This window comes from Lycium ferocissimum, chromosome 12 (genome assembly GCF_029784015.1).
Source record: "Lycium ferocissimum isolate CSIRO_LF1 chromosome 12, AGI_CSIRO_Lferr_CH_V1, whole genome shotgun sequence".
NCBI lineage: Eukaryota > Viridiplantae > Streptophyta > Magnoliopsida > Solanales > Solanaceae > Lycium > Lycium ferocissimum.
The window spans coordinates 12,437,554-12,460,179 of record NC_081353.1 but is presented as its reverse complement, the minus strand read 5'-3'; the positions used below and the strand labels follow the sequence as shown (position 1 = coordinate 12,460,179).

Here is a 22,626-nt window from a genome sequence, read left to right as displayed (position 1 = left end):
TTGAGTTGCTATTTGAGGCCAAGTTAAGGTGTTTATCTCTGTATTTTTCCTTTTTGTATTTAAGATCTTTCCCTCATTCCTTTTAGACAGTTTTTAATCTTTGCCGCATAGGATAGATAGTGTGAAAAGATAGAAAAAGAAAATTATGGTCCAAGATTCACTTTTTTCTTAAATCAACACTCTTCTTTGTTAGTTAGCAGTTACATTTGTTAAACAGTTTAACTAATAATTAGAATGTTACACCTCGCATTTTTGTACGTTGAGTTTCGCCGAGTACTAGTTGTCCTAGTCTTGGGAAGCAGGACTAATTTTTCGAGGTCATGAGGATAGATAAGACATGTCCATCTTGGGTATATAAGAGAGTAAAACCATGTTTGGTAAGCTTCGGGAGGGTCTAAGACTTGTCGGATCATCGTAGTTAAGTTTCAGCGAAAGTTCGACAAAATGTCACATTATGGCGCAATATGTGGCTCTCAGGGCACACTCAGCGAGATGCAGACCATGTTTGAGAGACGCAGAAGGTACAACATAGTGTGACGGAAAATTTTGATGATTTTGCAAGGTCTACGACATGACATGCAGCTCTCAGAGCACGCTATGCGACCCCGCAAAGCTCGCTGCAGGTTGTTTCGGTCCAGAATTTTCTAGACTTAATATAAATAGACCCAATTCGACCCTCACTCATTATTTCACTATTTTTGGACCTAGACACTTCCAAAGCTCTCTCTACAAGTCTTCATATGATCTAAGACCAAAATCAAGGGCAAACCAAGTGATTTTAACATGAAGAATTCCATAATCATCATTAGATTGTTTTCCCCCTTGTGGTACTGAATTTGGAGACCTCTTGGAGGTGAAGAAATTTCAAATTTAGAGTGATCCTTGTGATTGAAGGTAAGATTATCACTCCATCTTCATGTTTATAGTATTATTTGGCCTTTATACAAGTTATGAGAAGGAGAACATGCGAAAGTAAAGTTTAATTGTGCTAGAACTTGTTCTTAGCTATGTTTGAGTCATGAATTGTTCTAGACTTGATATGGTTGTGATGTTGTTGGGCTAGTTATGCAAATAGAGTTGTAGTATGAAGATGTTGGAATGTTAAGTGAGTTGTGAAGATGGAAAAGAGCTAGTGGGGAGTTTGTGGTGGCAAAATATGTATAGGATCAAGTAAAACAAGTTACATGAAACTTATGCACATAAGATGTTCGACAAAACGTCTAAATGAGTTCCCTTATAAGTTATGAACCCATCGTTGATACTGATACTTCGTTTGTTGCAGATAATCATTTGTAGAGCGTACGAGGACTCGTGGGATCCGTATAACTAAGGAGACAAGGTATGTTAAGGCTAACCCTTTCTTTCTTAAGGCATGATCCCTTTGTTGTGAACCTACACATGATAGCCATAAAGTCCTTGTTCCAAACAAATGCTAGAAGCTCATGATTCTCAAGGTTCTTATGATATTGTTGATAAATGTTCTCCATGATGATGGTGATTACATTTCTAAAGATACCAAAGCTTATAGTTCTTGATGTTCTCATGATATTAGTGAGCTTGTTCCATGATTATTGATTTTATTCATTGTTGTTGATCTCATCTTATGGTAGTTGTTCTTTCAAGGTGAGATATAGCGGTGATGATGATTCCATAATGATACAGCAGAGGTTTACCGACCTTATGTCACTCCGATTGAGTTGTAACGTTTTATTCGGGCTCTCATGCATGCTTTATATATCTGTATGTATTTTCTCACACCGCGCGGTGCTATAGTTGGCCGGGCAGGCACATAGATGTGCACACCACTGCAGTGGGCAGATTATGATGATACCCCGAACGCGGAATGCCTTGAATGCAGGATGATATGATATATGGATCGGGCTACACGTTTCGCAGCACTAACACTTATATTGTGTATGTATGAAATGTTTTTTTAAAAAGCTAAGCATGCAGGTTTCCACCTTAAGAGGCAAACAAATGTACAGGTTATTTCTCCTATCTTATACTTCTTTCATACTTTTATTATGTTGTTATTCATGCCTTACATACTCAGTACATTATTCGTACTGATGTCCTTTTGTTATGGACGTTGCGTTCATACCCGCAGGGAGACAGAGAGCGAACGGACCAGGTCGCCGTGACAACATTACAGGAGCGCTCCATTTGTCTTGGAGCTACAGTTCAACTGGTATTATTCTTTTGTGTATATATGGGCATGGCGGGGTCCTGTCCCGTCCTTATGATTCTATGCACTCCATGTAGAGGCTCGTAGACAGATGTATATAGTTAGATGTTCTGTAACCTCATCGGTTCATATTTTTTTATATCATTTTGGTAGCCTTGTCGGCTTGCTCATATGGGCATAGTTGATGATGATCATATAGATGTACATTTAACTTGTGGACTCACGCCGTTTTAGCTTATGATATTTATGAGTTATCTTTGTGGTCCACCCAGATAAGGTTATGAGTTGTATGTCAAGAGGTGCTCGGTAGGTTAGGTCTGGGTACCCGTCATGGCCCTCTAGTTGGGTCGTGACATAGAATTAGTTAGGAGAATGATACTCTGCTCCAATTAGTTGTTCCGTTTCGTTTTTCGAGAGTAAACTTGACTAAACTTTGGAGCTAAATTGGATTAAATCAATTCAATATTTTAAGATTATAATTTAGTTATTCAAAAAGTACTACAAGCTGCAATTCTTCTCATATTAATATGGTGAAATGATATATCTCAAATTGTTGGTCAAAGTTTATATAGTTTGACTTTTAAGAAAGTAAAGTGGACAAGTAATATGAAACGGAGAGAGTAAATATCACACATTATCACATTAATTGTAATTGTACATGTTTTATCATTTATGATAACACATATAACAGAGATTCGACCCCTTTGCTCTCTCCATTTCCTTTCTTAGCTCCATTTGTGCCTTCCTTCTTCAGCTGAAATACACCGAAAACACAAAACAATCACCAATACATTGATCTTTGCGTCTTTAAATAAGAATATGACAAGTAAACAGCTTTCAGCCCTACAGCATGTCGTAATATTGATGATAACTCATTCCATTTTCTCCTAGTTGCACGTAATTAACTCAATTATAGTTTTTTTCTTTTTTGTATAGTCACTTAATTAGTTCAATTGTTACAAGAAGAATAAATACATAGTTACATACTCCTATATAATATTACTTCTTCGCCATGACACAGATCATATTTTACGATTTATATATAGAATACACGCAATAGTATGTCCTTTTAATTTGATAGGTTCCTGAGATCCACATGACATTGAAATTCTTTTAAGATGACACGGTTGATGCGCTCTGCGACACAATAATTTGCTTCTTATGCAAGATGTGACCATCCCAATATAATTACTTTGACGAATCATAACAAGCTGGAACGTCATATGTTCCACACGCTCTATCCTCGTCAAAATTATATGGACCTCCAATTCCACAGCATGCTTTCAGTAATGATTAATTTTTCGTCGAATCCAAAATAGTCCGGGCGATCAAGAATTGATTTAAACGCACCCTAATAATCTCCATACATAATCGCAACATCCGGATTTTCAAGTTTTAGTAAAGATATATGCCCCTCCAAATAATCATTGTAATAAATAATGAAGTCATTGTAGGATTTCAAACATCCAAACTCGTCGTAATCTTCATAGTCCAAGCTTGAGAACTTAGTAAGGTAATAGGGGAAACAACCAATTGGATAATTCCCAGGAATCACTATACGTTTACCCCCTATTTAATCACCTTTCTAATACCTTTTACCATGGCCTCGACTTATATATGCGGGACAAAAGTTTTAGCTTCATCAATGGATTTTTCTTGTGAAAATGCTTGGTAAGAATCATTCCCTCCAATTTCGAACATAAAAAGAGACTTTCCAAGAACTTTTGAACAATTTCGTATAGTTTGTTGCATGTGGTTTTAAGGTAGGTTGTCAACCAGTCAAGTTGAATTTTAAGTGACTTGTTGTATGTCGGCATGCTGATATTTCTTAGCTTAAAAAAACGGTTTTCTAGAGCTGTAGCTTCTGCTGTTGCGAAGTTTATTCCATGTGATCTGAACGAAGCTTTCTTTTCCAAGTAAGGATTGAGAAGGGAAGGTTAAGAGCCTTGGCAATATAGTCTATAGACGACTATCAGAGAATCTGCCAGTAGGTTCGCCAAAGAAATTTCGACCATAAGGATATAGGTCTGCACGATAACTTATGGTTGCATCAGGTATGCGAGCTAGGTTTCCAGTATCAGAAATCAAATCCCCAAAATGGAAAATGTATTCGTAGGTGCAACTATTGGGGTTTCTTGAGCTATTAGTATTATTAGCAGCATAAGCAAAAGCCAAGAAAGATAGAGTAAGGAAAAAGAACTTGGAACTGATGAAGACGCCATTTGCAAAAAATATGCAGTACAAATGTTAAAGGCGAGGTGTTATATTTATTTATATTAAAAAAGTTATAGGGTTAGGTAGCCTGAGTTTTCCTCTTTATTTAAAGACTAGCAATATATGCTCGCGCGATGCACGGGCCGAACATGTCTATTCACTTTAATTAGTCAATCTTTAAAGTTTGTATTTTAAAAATAACTTGTAAAAACATTCTAATTGTTGCTATATATACAAAATGTATTTTAGGTACCATCACTTTAGTTGTAATTAAAAGTCTTTGAGATAGAAAGAGTCGGATTTTTTTATCATTATCATGACAATAAAAGTTGTTCATTGATGTAAAAGAAAATTAGTAAGAATATGAGGGAAAATTAATATTTTGATTCTAAATTTTTTCTTTTAAATTCTTTAATATTTTATATATATACCGACAGGTATCCATTTCAATTAAGTAACTGTTCAGATCCAAACATAAGAACTATTTTGTTGTATATATTGGATTAAAATATTTTTATTAAATTATTTAAGAAATATATTATAATTTTTTATATTAATTGTTACGAAGAAATCAAAATTAGAAATATATATGTTATATGATTAATCAAGAAATTTTAATTCTGAAATGAAAATATAAAGTAATACATTTTATAAATGTAAAGAAACAATAATCAGAGACTGCAAAGGAGAGTAAATAAGTAAAGTATTGACAATGAAGGAAAACGGGGATAAATGTCACTCCCTCCCTTTATTTTTACTTGTCGACGTTAACATATCAAGGGAAAAAATTCTTCTTTTTATTTTACCCTTCACATTAATTATTCATTTTCAAATCATTTTCTGAAGCTATTGAGACTATATACTAATAAGTATGGATATTATGATATAATATATACTTTATTTATTAATTTTCAAAGAATGTGAAAAGTCAAAAGTGAACAAGTTATGTTTAGGAGCATTAAAATAACTTTTGATACAAATTTGCATTGCTATTGTTCGTCCTCTCTTCACGTTTAAAGTATTGACAAAGAAGGAAAACGGGAATAATAGAAATAGAAAAGAAGATAAATATAGAATAGAAAATTAGACATATATTTTTAGTAATGTGGCCAAGTAATATGGACGAAGGGAGTCCTTCATTTTTATTTCTATAAGTATAGTAATGTGGCCAAGTAATATGGACGAAGAGAGTCCTTCATTTTTATTTCTATAAGTATAGTAATGTGGCCAAATAATATGGGACGGAAGGAGCACTTCATTTATTAATTCTTAAATAACATGAAAAATAAAAAATGAACAAGTAAAAATGCACGGAGAAAATAAATGTGTCGAAGAATTCAAATTGAAGTGCATACTTCTATACTTGAGAAATGAATAAATATTAAGTACTATGACATATTAGAAATGTCCATGTGAGATAGGAAAATAGTTGAGTAAAGTGTACAAGTTATATAGCTTATGGTATAAGCATTCATTGCGGGTACAATCTGTGAAGCTTTTTGTACGGCTGTTTAAAGCTGTGTTCGTCCCTTTATACATGAGAAGAAAATAAATATTCAGTACTATGACATATATCTACGTGAGATTTATTAATTCTCAAAGAATGTGAAAAGTCAAAATGAACAAATTAAACCGCACGGAGGAAATATATTTGTGTAGGAGAATTAAAATTGAACAGCATATTTATATAAATGAAAAGAAAATAAATATTCAGCTAGATCATGGAAAATCAAAAGTGAACAAGTAAAAATGCACGAAAGAAATAAATGTATTAGGAGAATTAAATTTGAAATGCACACATCTATACATGAGAAGGAATTTAAATACTAAGTACTATGACACATGTCTACGTTAATATGGACGAAGGGAATACTTCATTTTTATTAATTCTTAAAGAACGTGAAAAGTAAAATATAATAATGTAGCCAAGTAATATGGGACAAAAGGAGTTCTTCATTTATTAATTCTTAAATAACGTGAAAAATCAAAATGAACAAGTAAAAATGCACGAAAGAAATAAATATGTGTCAGAGAATTAAAATAGAAGTGCACACGTGTATATATGAGAAAAAAAAAATATTCAATACTATGACATATATTCACGTGAGATTTATTAATTCTCAAAGAATATTAAAAATCAAAAGTGAACAAATTAAAATGTATGGAGTAAATAAATTTGTGTAGAAGAATTAAAATTGAACTACATATGTCTACATGAGAAGAGAATAAATATTCAGCTCAAACACGAAAAGTCAAAAGTGAACAAATAAAAGTGCACAGAGGAAATAAATGTGTTCGAGAATTAAATTTAAAGTGCATACGTCTATACATGAGAATGGAATAAATATTAAGTACTATGACACACGTCTACATTGGATATAAAAATAGTTGGATAAAGTGTACAAATTTTATAGCTCATGATACAAGAAATTAATGCGGGTACAATTTTTAAAGACCACGGTACAACCATGGGCAGCTGTGTTCGTCCCTTTACGGGGCTTATATATAATAGAAACTAGATAGAGATGGCCCGTGCCAATATTGTGAAAGCTGAAATTATTTTTGATCAATTTCATTTTGATAGGAACTTCCAGATAAATAAAATTGATGTATGTAAGTTGGCGTTAGAATAGATACGTATATGTATATCATTGCAAGATAACAATACATAAATGGTCGAAACAAATTATGAAGTTTAGAAGAACATAAATTGTGGCTTAAAACATGCGAAGACCTCTACCACTTTCCATAACCTGCAGAAAATGCTACCAAATGGTATGGCTATACAAGTAGTATGGCAATCCAGGTAGTTTCTCGTTCTCCTGCATTTCACAAAGCCACACAATTACTTCTATTATATCGCTGAGATCTAGAAAAATTCTATCATCATTGAATGAGATAATAAGAACTTATTATTCAGCAGGTTACTCTATTATCCAATGTAAATGCTAAATGCTTCCAACCATGAGCATAGAGATGAAATGTGTAAATGCCTCGAGGAACTTGCACTACTTGTCCTCTCTAAGCTATACATCCATCCATCCATAAATCATACATTCTATATTGCTAGGACAATGTAGAAATAGACCAGATGCATCATTATCCACCAAACTTATACCAGTGTTCTTTGCTCCGGCAATTATTGTGAATACAGTTTTTGGTAGCATCCTGAGCAGACAAATTGTACTGAGCACACCATTAGAAGTACTAAATGAACATTGAGAATTAACGTGCAGTTAGATGGAACCGGTAGATGGAACCTCTAAGATCCATGCATCCAATAAGTGGTTTTTTAGTTGGAGGAGATGAATCAATACCTCTAGAACTAAACCATTCAAAAACTTCTTTGATTGATAGTGAAACATTCAGCAGCGATTAGGATATTATAAGTTCTTGACAAATCGATGAAAATATTGCAGCTACTTCAAATCTTTTAACTTGTCATGTCAAAATGGAATCTGAAATTACATATACTGTCTCATATTACAAAAGTTGCAAGTACATAAAAATTTAAAATAGAACAAAGAAATGTGTCAGAATATGGTTTAAATGTTCTCATGCATTAGTTTAAAGGACAACTTATAGTAAAGGTTCATGTGTGTATCAGCACAAAGGTATTACTGTTATACCAATATACAGTTGTGAACTCGAGCTAACAAGATAAGTACACATTACAAATAGAAGCCCAGAAACACGCATGCTATACAAGCTTTAGTCTAACTTTCTTGGGCGTTATGACTCACATTTTGGTAACCATTGTAATGTATTTATTCTAACAATTTTTTAAGGCATCACAAAAGAGCAACTGCAATTTATATGTAACGTCTGAAACTCATTAGCAGGGAAGAAATTCAATGTGCACAAGATATAATAGTCAATTCAACAATCTTACATGGCTTGAGAGTTCCATATGCACAATGGAATAGTGTAATGAAAGTGGGGATTGTAAGTCTAGCCCAAAACAGACATAAAATTTCCAACTTCACAAAAGTAATATCAATTCTAAGGGAAGGGGAAAATTTAGTACGAAAGTAACACGCTCTGTCGTAAAGCAATAGGTTTACCGTCTTCATATTGTTTGTTGTTTATGCTAATGTTTCCATGGCTTTTCTCCATTGGATTTCGGAAACGCATAGCATTGGTCTGGCACAATTCCCATGCTTAGCAGTGAGCAGTAAAAATCACAAAATTCTGTAAACTCTGCATAGAAGAGAAGGCAATAACATAATTACTTATATTTCTCCACAGAGCAATTATTAGATTAATGGACATGAAATTAAGTAACTACAATTGGCAAAGACGCCAACACATTCTTAAAAAATAAAAATGTAAAAGAGAGAAGATATAAGCTTAACTTAAAAGTGAATAGAATTGATCTCGACACTATCTTATTTATAGTTTTCAACTTCTTGGATTTTATGACTCTTTTCAACTCGAATTTCATGTTCTGCATTATGAATGTCATAGTGTAACATGCAGCTCAACAAGAGGAACCGCATTATCAATACAAAAAATAATTATTTTTGGAAAGAAATATACAACTACAAGAACAAAACTCTAGATCAAATTATTAACCAATATTAGCACATTCATATTTATCCTACAGAGGCACTGCTTCAGAAGAATTGATATCTTATTGGATTACCATGGAAAAAAATATTGTGAGGAGAAAAGTAAAACCCGGAGAAACAGAGAGAAGTTAGAGTGCGAATGATGCTTACTCTGAAATTCAGGAATAAGACACTCAAAAATGAAAATTCAATAGCATTTTCAAAACACAGAACATATTGAATAAGAGTTGTACTCCTTAGATTCACCCGAAAAGAACCCATAAAAAGGTAGCATCAAATCTTAGACCATTTTAAAATCCATCTTCGAATCCTAGGTCTAAATCATAAAATCCCCTGTCAATAGGATCATAGCTTTCCATGTCTCAATATAAAGCATCCCAACTAAAATTGATGAAAGCCACAGGAACTAATCTCGTACTTATAGAAAAGTGAAGTTCTTGAAAAATAGCAAATAAGCAAGTAGAAATAGAAAGAGAGAGTACCCATCTTCACAGAGGATGCCATCACGGAAATTACGAATTGGATTTGTACAAGCCCACTTCAATTTTCTATACTTTTTCTCAAAAGATGATATGAAAGAACATGGAAAAGGAAGAAGAAAACACTAGAATGCCGATGGAACCTAGCGGTAGAAGATGGGATATGCTACGTGGCTATTGCTGCCAAGGAGGCACGTATAAGAAAACTATGAAAGGTCTAGTATGCCCTTAGTTCTGAATTTATAAACATATAAGCAATATCAATCAACATAGGAAAAATGCTAACATAGAATATGCAGAAAGAAGCATCATTGTTCATTATTACAAAAATTCATGTGTCGTCCATTCATCTTCATTTCCTTCTATATGTGCTCTGTGTCCTCTGGCTTCAATTTTGTGCAGCCTTACTAATTTTCTAACACCGGATATTTGGATATTTCTATATGGCTTTAATTTTGTGCAGCCTTCTATATGGATATTTCTGACAAATGATTGTAACACAGGTGCCAGAAATCAAGAAAATTCGACGCTCATGAAAATGTAGATAGTTCCAACAACAACATTAACATACCCAGTGTAGATAGTTCTTCATTGCATGTACGGATAATAGACATATCTATGTATGAAACACAAATCAGGACCATAACATTCTCCACTTTGATCATCATTGACAAATGCACCTTTGAATTGGTCTACTGATCCAAAAACCATCGTGCAGAGCTACAAGCAAGAGTAAGCTCCACATGAGTGTGGAATCTCTATATTTTTTTTTTGATCAAGTATATATGAGTAGAGTAGCTATATTCTTGCACCCGCATCAATACACTATTAGATATTCAAGCTTCACACCCAAAGTTTCACAGAGCAATGATGGGCTGTAGTAAGTAGTAACAAAAGTTTTAGGGAGCTTCTGCTTGTCAATTCTTATACACCAAAGGAAATAGTAAAACGAAAGCTTTAGGCAAACCAAAATTAAAGGTATACAGATAATGAATTTAAATTTATATATACCATGATATGTTTCTTTATGGTTATCTATTCGAGTCACCCCCTCAAATTTAGCTCACAACAGCTATGGAATTACAAAATTAAGGACCCGTTTGGCCATGAGAATTTTTCACTTCTGTCCAAAAAAAAAAAAAAGAATCAACTTTATTTAAAAATCAGCGTTTAGCCATGAAAATTTCAAATACAACTGGAGAACACCTAAAACTTTTTTCACTTTCATTACATTCAAACAACCAAGTACTATTTGCAAAAACTATGACCAAAATCAATTCTATCTTCAACTCCAACTTCAAAATTTCAAATAAAGTGAATTTGTTTTGGTTTTCATGGCCAAATGTCTACTTAGAGAGTATGAAGGGAACCCAGGAAAAAGCACCGAAAGAAAAAAAAAATAGAAGAAACGAATTAGGAAGAGAACCCAACAATAAAATCCGAAGGGATTGTTTTTGTATCAGATGTATGGGCTTTCGTTTGTCCCTCTGTCTCTAACGGTTAAATAAAACGGCAAGGTTAGAATTAAAAATGGAGTTTCAAGGTTACATTTAACACACGCCAATCAATGGATTATGAAATTAAGAATTATGAAGATAAACCCGAAAAAAAGGATGCTAACAAAATTAAAAGAGGAACAAACCTGTACGTTAGAATACCCAGCAAGAACACCAGCCAATCGCAGCATCCTCAACCAAATCGGAGCTTCTTGTTGTAACGAATTCTAACAGATGACTAAGAGAGTAAGCTCGAAGCTACATTGAGGAAGAGCAACTAAGGTGCATATTGTTCACAACTGTAAAAAAAGGCTCAAGTTTAATTTTGTACTGATATTTTTATTGTAGCACTTTTTAAGAATTAATAAGACACCTGTAGACCAAGCAAACAGCGCATCCATCTGAAACATGAGATCTAAATCTTCAACCAAGAGAAAATTAAGAGTAAAGAAAAATTAGGAAGTTGTTCCAGCAAAAGAATTATTATATAAACAATTAGAATGAGTATGTCAATTGCAATCCACTCAAAATATCTTCATCTAAAAATGTTATATAGTTTAACCAGATATCCTACTTGAAACATCTTATCACCAGCGCCTTTTTTCTCTGGAGCAGCTCATAGTAGGAAACTATTCAAACAAAAGAATGTTCTCTATTTGAAAAACAATTTGTTTCTCGCAACTCTTTCTCATATAAAGTAGCCTACACAAGAATTACCTCTTCCGAGTTTCAATTGCATGTATGAAAACCAAGAGCAGTGAAAGTATTCTTAGTTTAGTTGACAGATGAGAAATAGTGCTTTTCCATTGAACGAAACTCATTTATTTGATATGATATTTTCTTTTCCCACTTCTCTAATAAATCTGATGTAAATCACATAACTCAATTCAATTAGATACTTATTTATGTGATGGTTGTTCAATTGTAGGATTGAAAAAACGCCCTTACATAAGTACTGTTGAAAGTTTAATACCGATAAAAACCATTGCCAAAATTTTATAATATCCTCAAATGTAGGTTAAATAACAGTAAGCGGCATCAAGAATCTGTTATTTATAACACTGATAAAGCTCTTTTATGATATAGCAGTAGCATCATACATAAGAGTATTTCTACTCTAGAGTGTTGACATTATCAGAGGAAACACCTCCTGCAAAGTAACATAAGCAGTAATTACTTAATTACGTTATTGATCTAAGCATCAAACAGGAAATTAAGGCGTTTTTGAAATTTAGAAATGCATTGCTAGAGTGCTGCTTCGTGACAATAAATTAGGCCTTTCCAGATTTTTTTTTTTTTTTTTTTTTTTTTTTTTTTTTTTTTTTGGTGATTGGTGCCTTTACAGATGTTTTGTCTCTGCTTGTTTCTTCAATCACATCAACCTATATTGCCAATTACTCAAATGTTTCTAACAAGTCAATGTACTCAATATACGAAGCAATTATATACAACAAACACATTTGCTTAACCGAGTAAACTTCTTTTCGGTAATCCCTGCATATATATATATATATATATATATATATATATATATATATATATATATATATATATATATATATCATAGAAACTACAGTTAGTTCGTAGCTATAACTTCGTCTATATATCCGCATTTGAACAGAACAATTATGAATTTCTGTGTGCATTAAGAAATTATATGCAGTTCAGTAATGATTGATTGTGGAAATAGCCTATTAGCCACTTCGTATAAACACAAATATTCACAAAAAAAAAAATGTGGTGAATTTTCTGTTGAATCCCCTTTACCCTTGAAGGAAGCTGTAAGTCTTGAAAATGGACTTGATACGCCCCCAAGTGATTTGCTGAAATGTTTTCCAAGCATTACTCTACATTTGTAGAAGACTGAATTAAATCAAATTTTTGAGTACTGAATCAGAGAATTTGGGCTTAGATTACATTGTAATTCAGATGATGGTGTCATTGTTGCTCCCAATACATGTTCTTCAAGCTACTCGATGCAGAAGTATTTATTAATTCTTGTAATTATTTAATTCAAGACGTTGTAGTGTTTGTTTTGTTGTTTTTAACTCTCTTTCTTCAGTTTTATCTTCCACAATCAGCTTATTGTAAACACTACACCAAATCACTCTTTCAACTGAAGTCCAACCTTCAGTTAACTAATCCTCATGAACCAGTAATACATCTTCTATATCAATATTAACTTGCACCATTTTGCAATGTAAAACCCATGCCCCAATCTTTTGCCTTATTTATTTCCACCCAAGTTACTCAACTATAAGAAAGAATTATCATAAACAAGAAGTTATTACCTTACGTGAAACCGATATAACAAAAGCATTAGTAATTGACAGGCGCAACCCAAAAAGTTGGAGGAAGACGCAGCCTGTGGAAAACAAATCTATATCAAAATCCCATCACCAAGAATTGGGTAAAACCAAATGAAGAAATCAGCAGAACTCACAGATTCAAAAACTGAGAACAAACAGCGAAACCAATGAAACTAAGAAGAAAAGCTGAAAACATCAATAATCGAGCAACACGACTTTAAATCAAAACCAAACCGATCAATCTACCAGATATTAATCATCAAACTATCTCTGTAATAATCATTCAGATATTGATCAAACGCTGCGAACACCCACAAGATATATCAACAAAATAACACAAAGAAGTGTCAGTAATAGACAACACCAGCAAAAAAAGATGGAGAAAGATGAAAAACATCACTAATTTAAGAGATAGCCAGTCAACTGGAAGGGGAAAAAAATAACCAAACGAAAATTTCTTACAGATATTTATTTAATCTATCCTAAAATACCCAATTTAAAATTGCAGGTCAAAACCTCAAAATCCAAATAAGCACAATCAGAGGTCCAATCTATAGCGAAAAATTAGATCATAAAACTATGGGGTTACCTTGAATAGAACAAAAATCAAGCTTGAAAGTAGCCGGCTGGTTTCATAGAGTTTGCAGAAATCTAACTTGATTAAACTAATTTTTGGGGATAAAATAGCACGATAATGAAAGGGATAAAGAAATGAGCAGCTAAGCAAAGGGAGTAAGAATGCCCATCAAACAGAGATAAAGCAATAGCAGAACAAAGAAGTGATGTTTTTTTTTTTTTTCCAATTCAAATATTTCTTGGAATTGATCAAAACTTTTTCCATCCAAACTTGTTCTTTCATAGAAATCGCAAAAAGAACACGCCAAATTAAAAGTAGGAATCTACAGAAAATTGAACTCACCGGAAAAGGAAACAAAACCAGTAGAAAACTGATCGGATGAAGGATGGCAAAGGGGAGAAGATTGTAGACTACTGATCGGATGAAGGAAGGCAAAGGGCAGAAGATCGTAGAACATGGTAGAATTGTAATGAATATGTGATTTATTTTAATTAATTGGATCAGCGCGAAATTACAGTTTTAGCTTTGGTCGAAACCAAGGCTCCTATTATTTCTATTATATATATATACTAGTTATGTGAGGCCCGTGCTTTTATTATATATATATACTAGTTATGTGAGACCCGTGCTAAGCCCGAGCCCAAACTCAAGATATAAAAGTAGATATTTTAACTAAAGAAATATAATTTGTGTTAGTACAAGTGTATAACAACAACAACAACAACAATCATATACCCTATGTAGTCCAAAGTGGGTAGTTATATGAAAGCAAAATTTTCATTCCACTCCTTTAATATTTTAACTTCCATTTTGATGAAATTATTTAATTCAAATCAAATTTGGAACGAAATTTGACATTATAACTTATGTATCCTAATTTTTTGAAGTTATTCGGTTCTAAATAAATAATTTATACATAGTTAATGAACTTTTAAGACAAATACATAATTTAACTTATGCAGCAGATGGAGCTGCTCCTCTCTTAATCAGGGATTAGGGGTTCAAACATGGATATGAAAAAAAATCTTTGGAGGAAGCGCTCCCCCCGAATAGGCGCGATGCAGTGCGAATTATCTGGATTAATTGGGCTCAAATGCGGATATCGAGCACCAATCAGAAAATCAAAGAACCTGAAAAATGAGGTAGGAGGTTCGATAGCTTTTGAAAAGTAGACTTTAAAAATAAAAACAAAAAAAAATAATTTAAATAAATAAGATTAGGACCTAAAAGTAACTAATTAAAAAAATTTGAAAATTATTGTGAGGACTACAAAAGTCCCCAGGTTCGATAGCTTTTGAAAAGTAGACTTTAAAAACAAAAAACAAAAAAATTGACTTAAATAAATAAGATCAGGACATAAAAGTAATTAATTAAATTTTTTTAAAAAAATTAGGAAATTATTGTGAGGACTACAAAAGCCCTCACATTTGCTCTTATATAATATAGTAATATAAGCATGGAAGGAGGACTAGCAATGCTTGTACCAACAACTTTAGAAATTGTACACTCAATAAATATTTATACTAAAGCCTACATAACTTGTACTCTCTAACTAACAATATTTTTATCTCACGTGGACATATGTTATAGTACTTAATATTTATTCATGTATACACATATGCATTTATTTATTTCCTCCGTGCACTTTTACTTGTTCACTTTTGACTTTTCACGTTCTTTAAGAATTAATAAATCCCACGTAGACATATATTATAGTACTGAATATTTATTCTCTTCTTTACTTGGGCAAATTACTTGACTTTTCACGTTCTTTAAGAATTAATAAATGAACTACTCCCTTCGTCTCATATTACTTGGCCACAATATTATTATACTTGTTCTTTAAGAATTAATTAATAAATGAAATACTCCCTTCGCCCCATATTACTTGGCCACATTACTATACTCAACTTTTTACATTCTTTAAGAATTAATAAATAGAGTACTTCATTTGTCCCATATTACTTGTCTGCATTACTAAAAATATATGTCTATTTTTTTATTCTATATGCACTTCAATTTTAATTCTCTGACACATTTATTTTCTCCGTGTACTTTTATTTGTTCACTTTTGACTTTTCACGTTCTTGTTGAATATTTATTCTCTTCTCATGTATAGACGTATGCAGTTCAATTTTAATTCTCCTACACAAATTTATTTCCTCCATGCACTTTTACTTGTTCACTTTTGACTTTTCACGTTCTTTAAGAATTAATAAATCCCACGGGGACATATGTCATAGTACTGAATATTTATTCTTTTCTCATGTATACACGTATGCACTTCAATTTTAATTCTCCGACACATATTTATTTCCTCCGTGCACTTTTACTTGTTTACTTTTGACTTTTCACATTGTTCTTTTGAATATTTATTCTCTTCTCATATATACATGTATGCACTTCAATTTTGATTCTCCGACATATACTTATTTCCTCCGTGCACTTTTACTTATTCGCTTTTGACTTTTCACATTCTTTAAAAATTAATAATGAAGTATTCCCTCCGTCCATATTACTTGACTTTTCACGTTCTTTAAGAATTAATAAATGGAGTACTCCTTTCGTCCCATATTACTTGGCCACATTACTATAGTTGACTTTTCACGTTCTTTAAGAATTAATAAATGAAGTACTCCCTCCGGCCCATATTGCTTGGCTTTTTACTCTTTAACCAACTACTTTTTTATCTCATGTGGACATATGTCATAGTACTTAATATTTATTCTATTCTTATATATACATGTATGCACTTATTTATTTCCTCCGTGCACTTTTACTTGTTCACTTTTGACTTTTTACGTTCTTTAAGAATTAATAAATTCTACGTAGACATATATTATAGTACTGAATATTTATTCTATTCTTTAATTGGGCAAATTATCCCCGTTTTCCTTCTTTCTCAATACTTTAAATGCGAAGACAGGACGAACAATTCTCCGACATATTTATTTCCTCCGTCCACTTTTACTTGTTCACTTTTGACTTTTCACGTTCTTTAAGAATTAATAAATGAAGAATATATTTTATCATAATATCCATATTTATTAGTGTAGTATAGTCTCAGTAGCCTTAGAAAATGGTTTGAAAATTCAATAATTAATGTGAAGGGTAAAATAAGAAGAAGAAAAATTTATTTCTCTTGATATGTTAACGTGGACAATTACTTTTAACTTTTTACGTTATTTAAGAATTAATTTGGTGATTTACGATATAGCATATATCTTTCTAATTTTGATTTCTCTGTAACAATTCTTTTTATCTATCATTGTTAATATAAAAAATTATAATGTAACTAATTTCCCCTTATTAACATAATTTTTAATTAATTTAATAAAAATATGTTATTAGTTTTGCTTTTAAAAAATTCAATATATACAACATAACGGTTCTTATGTTTGGATTTGAACAGTTAATTAATTGAGATGGATATTGACTTATCGGTATACATATGAAATATTAAAGAATTTAAAAGAAAAAATCTAGGATCAAAATATTAATTTTTCCTCACCTTTTTACTAATTTTCTTTTTCAAATCGATGAACAACTTTCTTTGTCATGAGAATGACAAATTGTTAAAAATTATTTACAAAATACAAACCTTAAAAATTGGTTAATTAAAGCGAATAAACCCGTTCGGCCCGTGCGATATTGCTAGTATATAGTAATTTAGGAAGTCTTCTTCAAATTTGAGGTAGTTACATTTTCTTTTTTTTGTTTTTGTTTTTGTTTTTGTTTTCTTTTTTCTTCTTTTAATGATACTAGTATACTGTATACCCGCGCTATGCGCAATGAGTATTAACTAGTTGTGGTTATACTCAATCTTTTTATATATACATAAGTCTTATTTATCTATATTTCTCCATTAAAGTTTTTGACGTTTGTATTCTTTGCTTATCGTTATAGGTATTATATTCATTACTTGGTATCATTACATTGCCAAGTTTTGAAATTCTTTTGTTGTTCAATATTTCTTATCTTTAACTTTGTCTGTTATGGTTAAAGTTCAAATAATCTTATCCAAATATATCTACACTACAAAAAATAATTTTAGAAAAATTTTCTTTTCTACGATTTTGTCTATTGTCTTTGCATTATCCCTTACTTAATATCGTTTCAGTGACATGTGACTTCATACTAAATTGTCTTTTGTTCACTTCTGTCTATTTAATAAAATGTATAACATATATTTTCTTACTCTTGAAATAATTTTTTATTATAATACTCAAAAAAATATATAATATTTATAATTTTGCATTTATTTTTATAATAATATTTATTTTTATAATAATATTCTCTAGATTTATCAATTATATTAAGTTAATTCAAAGTATACTTGAACCAAATGATAGGCTCAAAAAGTGAGCTAAGGATGGAAATTACACAGCAGTTCATGATAACTTGCTCATTATTCAGCTTTGGAAATATATTTTCATTATTTAAAAAAAAATTGTTTTTTCCTAAAATTTTAGCCAAACACCTCAATTTCTAAAATAAACATTTTTTTTTTAAAAAAAATTGATTTTTCATAAGCTTGGGTTAACAAGCTAAATTACCAAGTTCTCACTCTTCTTTTCTATAGATAATCCATCCACATTTCTCTAAAATTTAGATTAATAGATAAATTATCACCTCATTAAACAACAATAAAAACACATACAATCAACCAAAAGATCAAATAATAGCTTGAAATTACGACAACAATTAAGTACTGCCAAATAACTAAACATGATGGATAGCAGAAAAATACATGTAACATGAAATAAATTACATTCATATAATAATTGTGACTATACCAATCTTATTTAAATATTAAATAAAAGAAAAAATTAGAACCTTCCATGACACCATTAACCGATGACAAAGCTTAAAATTGCAATATCTATTGCACACAATGCGTAAGTTATTTCAGTCTCCAATATCACTATATGTTTTTCTAATAAAAAAATGAAAACTAATGCTTGTCCCAAGAATCATTCTGGTATGTCAATGAGATGATGATTATTATTCATACTTGGAGCTCGATCTTTTAAAGAGGAAGACTTCCCTTAATCAATATAAACAAAACAAAAAAAAAAAAAAAAAAATTGAAAATATTCTCAGATTTAACTTTTAAATTCAGAGTCTTATCATTTGTGATAACTAATCCTTTTGGCATCTTTGCTTTCACCTAATATCACGATTGTAATTACTTTAGACACTTTAATATAATAAAACTAACATTTTCTCATATATCATTGATATGTTTATAAATAAATAGTTTATAATATTAACAAAGGACATTTATTTGCAGAGAGAGAGAGAGAGAGAGAGATCAACAACTTTACCATTTATGCACGGTTGCATATAAAAGGAAATAGAAAATGTTAAACATTTAATATAATAAGTTTATTTGAAGGTGAAACTACAATAGTAAGGTTACCTATGATTTGTTGATTTTGTAAGAAATTTTTATCATATTTCTTCATTGCCATTGCCAATTCTCACTTTTCCATCCAAGTTTCAAACACTACAAATAAAAAAATTAATGAATTCTAAAATCCAAAGTACTATGGTTGTTCTAAGATCCGAAAACCAACTTAAAAAACTAAATGCTTAAAATAAAGATTCTTTTTATTTTTAGCCAATATGATTGGAAAATTAATTACGCAATATGACCTGCATTGACATAAAAAATAATAAAGAAGATAACTTATGATATAAATTCCCCAAAGATATTGATGAAAAATTACTATATCTTTATCATTTCCCACACATTTGTAGCACTATAAAACACAATGAAAATAGAAAAATAATTTGGAAAAAATGGAGATTCTTTTAACAAATTGTAACGACCCGTTTCGTCTTTACTGTGAATTTCGAGGTAATCCGCAACTCTGACTCCTTAAAAATGTTTTCGTTCAGTTATATTCCTGGAAATTGCTAATTCAATCGAACACGTTGTACGCATCACGTGAGAGCTTGAAATTTGGGCCACTAGGTCCAGTTGGGCCGCCGCAGCTGCTGGAAAGGCGCTACAGCGGTGGCACTGTAGCGGTGCTCTTACTGCCAAGGTGGCAAGTGTGTTGGCCAGTTGGCTGCCATGATGGTCACTCAGCCACCCTAGCGGCACCGCCGAAGTAGTTCCCATACCGCTGGAGCGGTTACGTACAGTGAAAATCCCTATTTAAGACTTCATTTCGGGAATTGGCCCCATTTTCTCAAAAACCCTAAAGTCCAGCTGCCCTCTAGTCTTTTTGGGAGCCTAAAATAAAATTTTGTTGGGAATGAAAATCCTCCTATGCTCTCCTAATTCCTCCCTTCAATAGTAAATTGTTCCTAAAAATCTTCACCAAGAGAGATAATAAAATGGGTATCACTAAACCCTAGATGGGAAGGATGATTGGTTAACTTGTTCTTCACATGTAGTTCATTGCCTAGATTCCTAAATTCTTCCTAATGGTAAATTAGTTTTTCCATGAATCTTGGAAATGGGTTTTCTCAAGAAAAGAGTAAAGAATGGCAACTTGGTCTAGCAATAACTCCCTATGGTTAGGAAAAGAGTTCTTTTGGTAATAGAAGCCTAGAAATCTAAGGGTGGTTCAAATTCTTAATTTTTCCTTTTCAATCCGAAATCCCTTCCAAGTGTGTTAATGGTGAATCCTATCCTTGGCTCTCATGAGCATTCCAAGTTCCTTCGTTCGGGTTACAATGTGATGGAAGAATTGAAGGTCTTGGGATGTTCATGGCACCCGCTTGACCTTGAGGTAGGTTACGGCTTCCTTTTTGGTAGACTCCGGTTAGATTTTACATATTCATGTATTAGAAAGAAACGAAGAATGCATGTATAGGTATTGGAGATTTGGGATGGATTCTTAGGATGGTACTGTTATGTAACGTTTATGTTCAGTCTTGTGTCCTGTAGATTTCGTAGGATTCTTGTGTTGAATTTACTTGAATATCGGTGGATTGTTGTGACTTGGAAGTAGTTGTTGTTAATTATTTCCTATGCGCCTTGGTGAGGAATTCCGTAAGGTGTGCCTAATTGGTTCTATGCTAATAATATTGAACCTGCTTGATATTGAAACGAGTAAAGTTACCGACAATCATGAAAGGGATTCTAGGCTGGGCATTAGGGAAGTCTTGTAAATAGACGATGAATTATCATGTATTAATTTGGTTAGATAGTAAGGAAGTGAAGTAATATGTACGTGGCTTGATTGTTCTATTGTGTTGGCTTGATGCCACGTGTTGTTAGTAGATATTGGGAATTGTCGTTCCGTCTTGTTTGCGATATAGTAGTACCGTATGACTTGTGTAGTCTTTCATGATATTGTTGGCGCACCCATGTTGGTACTCGTGATATTGATCTGATCATTGATGATTGATTTGAGGATAGAGTTCCGTATGACTTGTGTAGTCTATCATAATATTGTTGGCGTACCCATGTTGGTACTTGAGCTATTGATCTGATTGTTGATATTGACACATACATTGCACGCATTCTCATTCTTCATGATATATTGTTGATACACTGTTGGTACTTGATGAAACACTGTGATGAGCTGGGCTCGATTTTTAAATGAGAGTGATGTGAGAGTCTGATATCCGATGTTAGTCCCGGAATCGTGGATTGAGTGAGTGCATGGACTCCGCGGGTCCCCCAGGGTGGTGCCGGTGAGAACCCCCGTGGGCAAAGATTCGGGGTCTCATTTATTTGTTGGGCAAAGATTCGGGACGAGTGGCACTTAGACTTCGCGAGTCACCTTGGGTTGTGCTACCAAGACATGGAGGTATTCCGTCCGGAGTACATGTGTGCACAGCATTGCATGGCACTGCATTTGCATTCATACATTATTGCATTGCATTGCATCATGGCTTATATTGAGATGATTTGGTGCTGTACTTGTGATGTCGGTTTCTAGTTGGGTATATTGGACTTTGGTATAATTGGGTTTAGATGTTCTACTCAGGCGATGACGCGTACTTGGTTACGCTTATGGTTGCCTTATACTTGTTAATTTATCTCTTAGATCGTTCGTAGGATCAATTATATGTTTGTCTTACAAAAGGATGTAGGATAAGGAATATCTTAATGATGAGTGGGCTTCTGTACTAAGAACGAATGGCATAATGATATAGGACTAGCGTGAAACTATTGTGGAATTGATTGGTGGATATTAGAGAAGGGTCTGCATGATTTAAAGAGTCGTGATGTTATAATGAGTAGTAAATAGATGTATGGCATTGATCTAGTTGCTTATCCTGCTTATTTGTGAATTCTTTTGTTGATATGTGTTGCTAACCATTGTCGGCCTATGATGCTTACTCAGTACGTGTTGATTGTCTTTGATACTACTCCTTCTACATCCCTTTTGGGGTGTCGAATGTTTTAAGTAATTGATTGTGATACGTTAGGAGATGCATGGTACTTATCGTGAAGATCTCCTCCCATTTCATTTCGGGATGGAGGCTTAGTCTTGAAGTTGAATTCCATTCTGAAATTTACATTAGTCGCTCTTGTACTAGGCTAGACCAGGTTGTGGGAATCGGAATGAGTCATGTAATTATTTAACTGTTGTAAGCATTTTCAAATCTTGAGTTTATATAATTATTTGGTTTCCGCTGTTAGTTATATATATTGGATTAAATGAATTGTTCCTTGATTTTGAGGTGTTAATTGATTAAGGGTTCGCTTACCGAGGAGAGAAAGGTAGGTGCCCGTGCGATCATAAATTGGGTCGTGACAACTTGGTATCAGAGCTTAGGTTACCGGTCTCACAAGTACAAGAGTAATATCTAGTAAAGTCTTGTGG

At 32.6% G+C, this 22,626-nt stretch overlaps 1 protein-coding gene across 38 annotated transcripts; it reads right to left on the bottom strand.

The window, feature by feature from the left end:
* Nucleotides 1-7,009: 7,009 nt before the first annotated feature.
* Nucleotides 7,010-14,376, bottom strand: LOC132041071 (uncharacterized). Of its 38 annotated transcripts, none has more exons than XR_009410877.1 (8): nucleotides 14,087-14,361; nucleotides 13,389-13,555; nucleotides 13,237-13,310; nucleotides 12,046-12,095; nucleotides 11,092-11,244; nucleotides 8,464-8,599; nucleotides 7,647-7,857; nucleotides 7,228-7,567 (listed from the first exon to the last, which is right to left on the bottom strand). XR_009410877.1 is itself a non-coding variant. In XM_059431827.1 (5 exons), the coding sequence occupies exons 1-4, from the start codon at nucleotides 14,286-14,288 to the stop codon at nucleotides 10,038-10,040; spliced, it is 402 nt and encodes a 133-aa protein (XP_059287810.1). In that variant the 5' UTR covers nucleotides 14,289-14,376; the 3' UTR covers nucleotides 8,195-8,599; nucleotides 10,021-10,037. The 38 variants fall into 38 exon arrangements, 9 of the variants coding, with proteins under 9 accessions (XP_059287810.1, XP_059287809.1, XP_059287812.1 ...); XR_009410879.1 differs by having other exon boundaries at nucleotides 7,717-7,857; nucleotides 14,087-14,359; XR_009410887.1 differs by lacking the exons at nucleotides 7,228-7,567; nucleotides 7,647-7,857 and adding exons at nucleotides 11,319-11,366; nucleotides 12,713-12,792 and having other exon boundaries at nucleotides 8,195-8,599; nucleotides 14,087-14,370.
* Nucleotides 14,377-22,626: the final 8,250 nt, after the last annotated feature.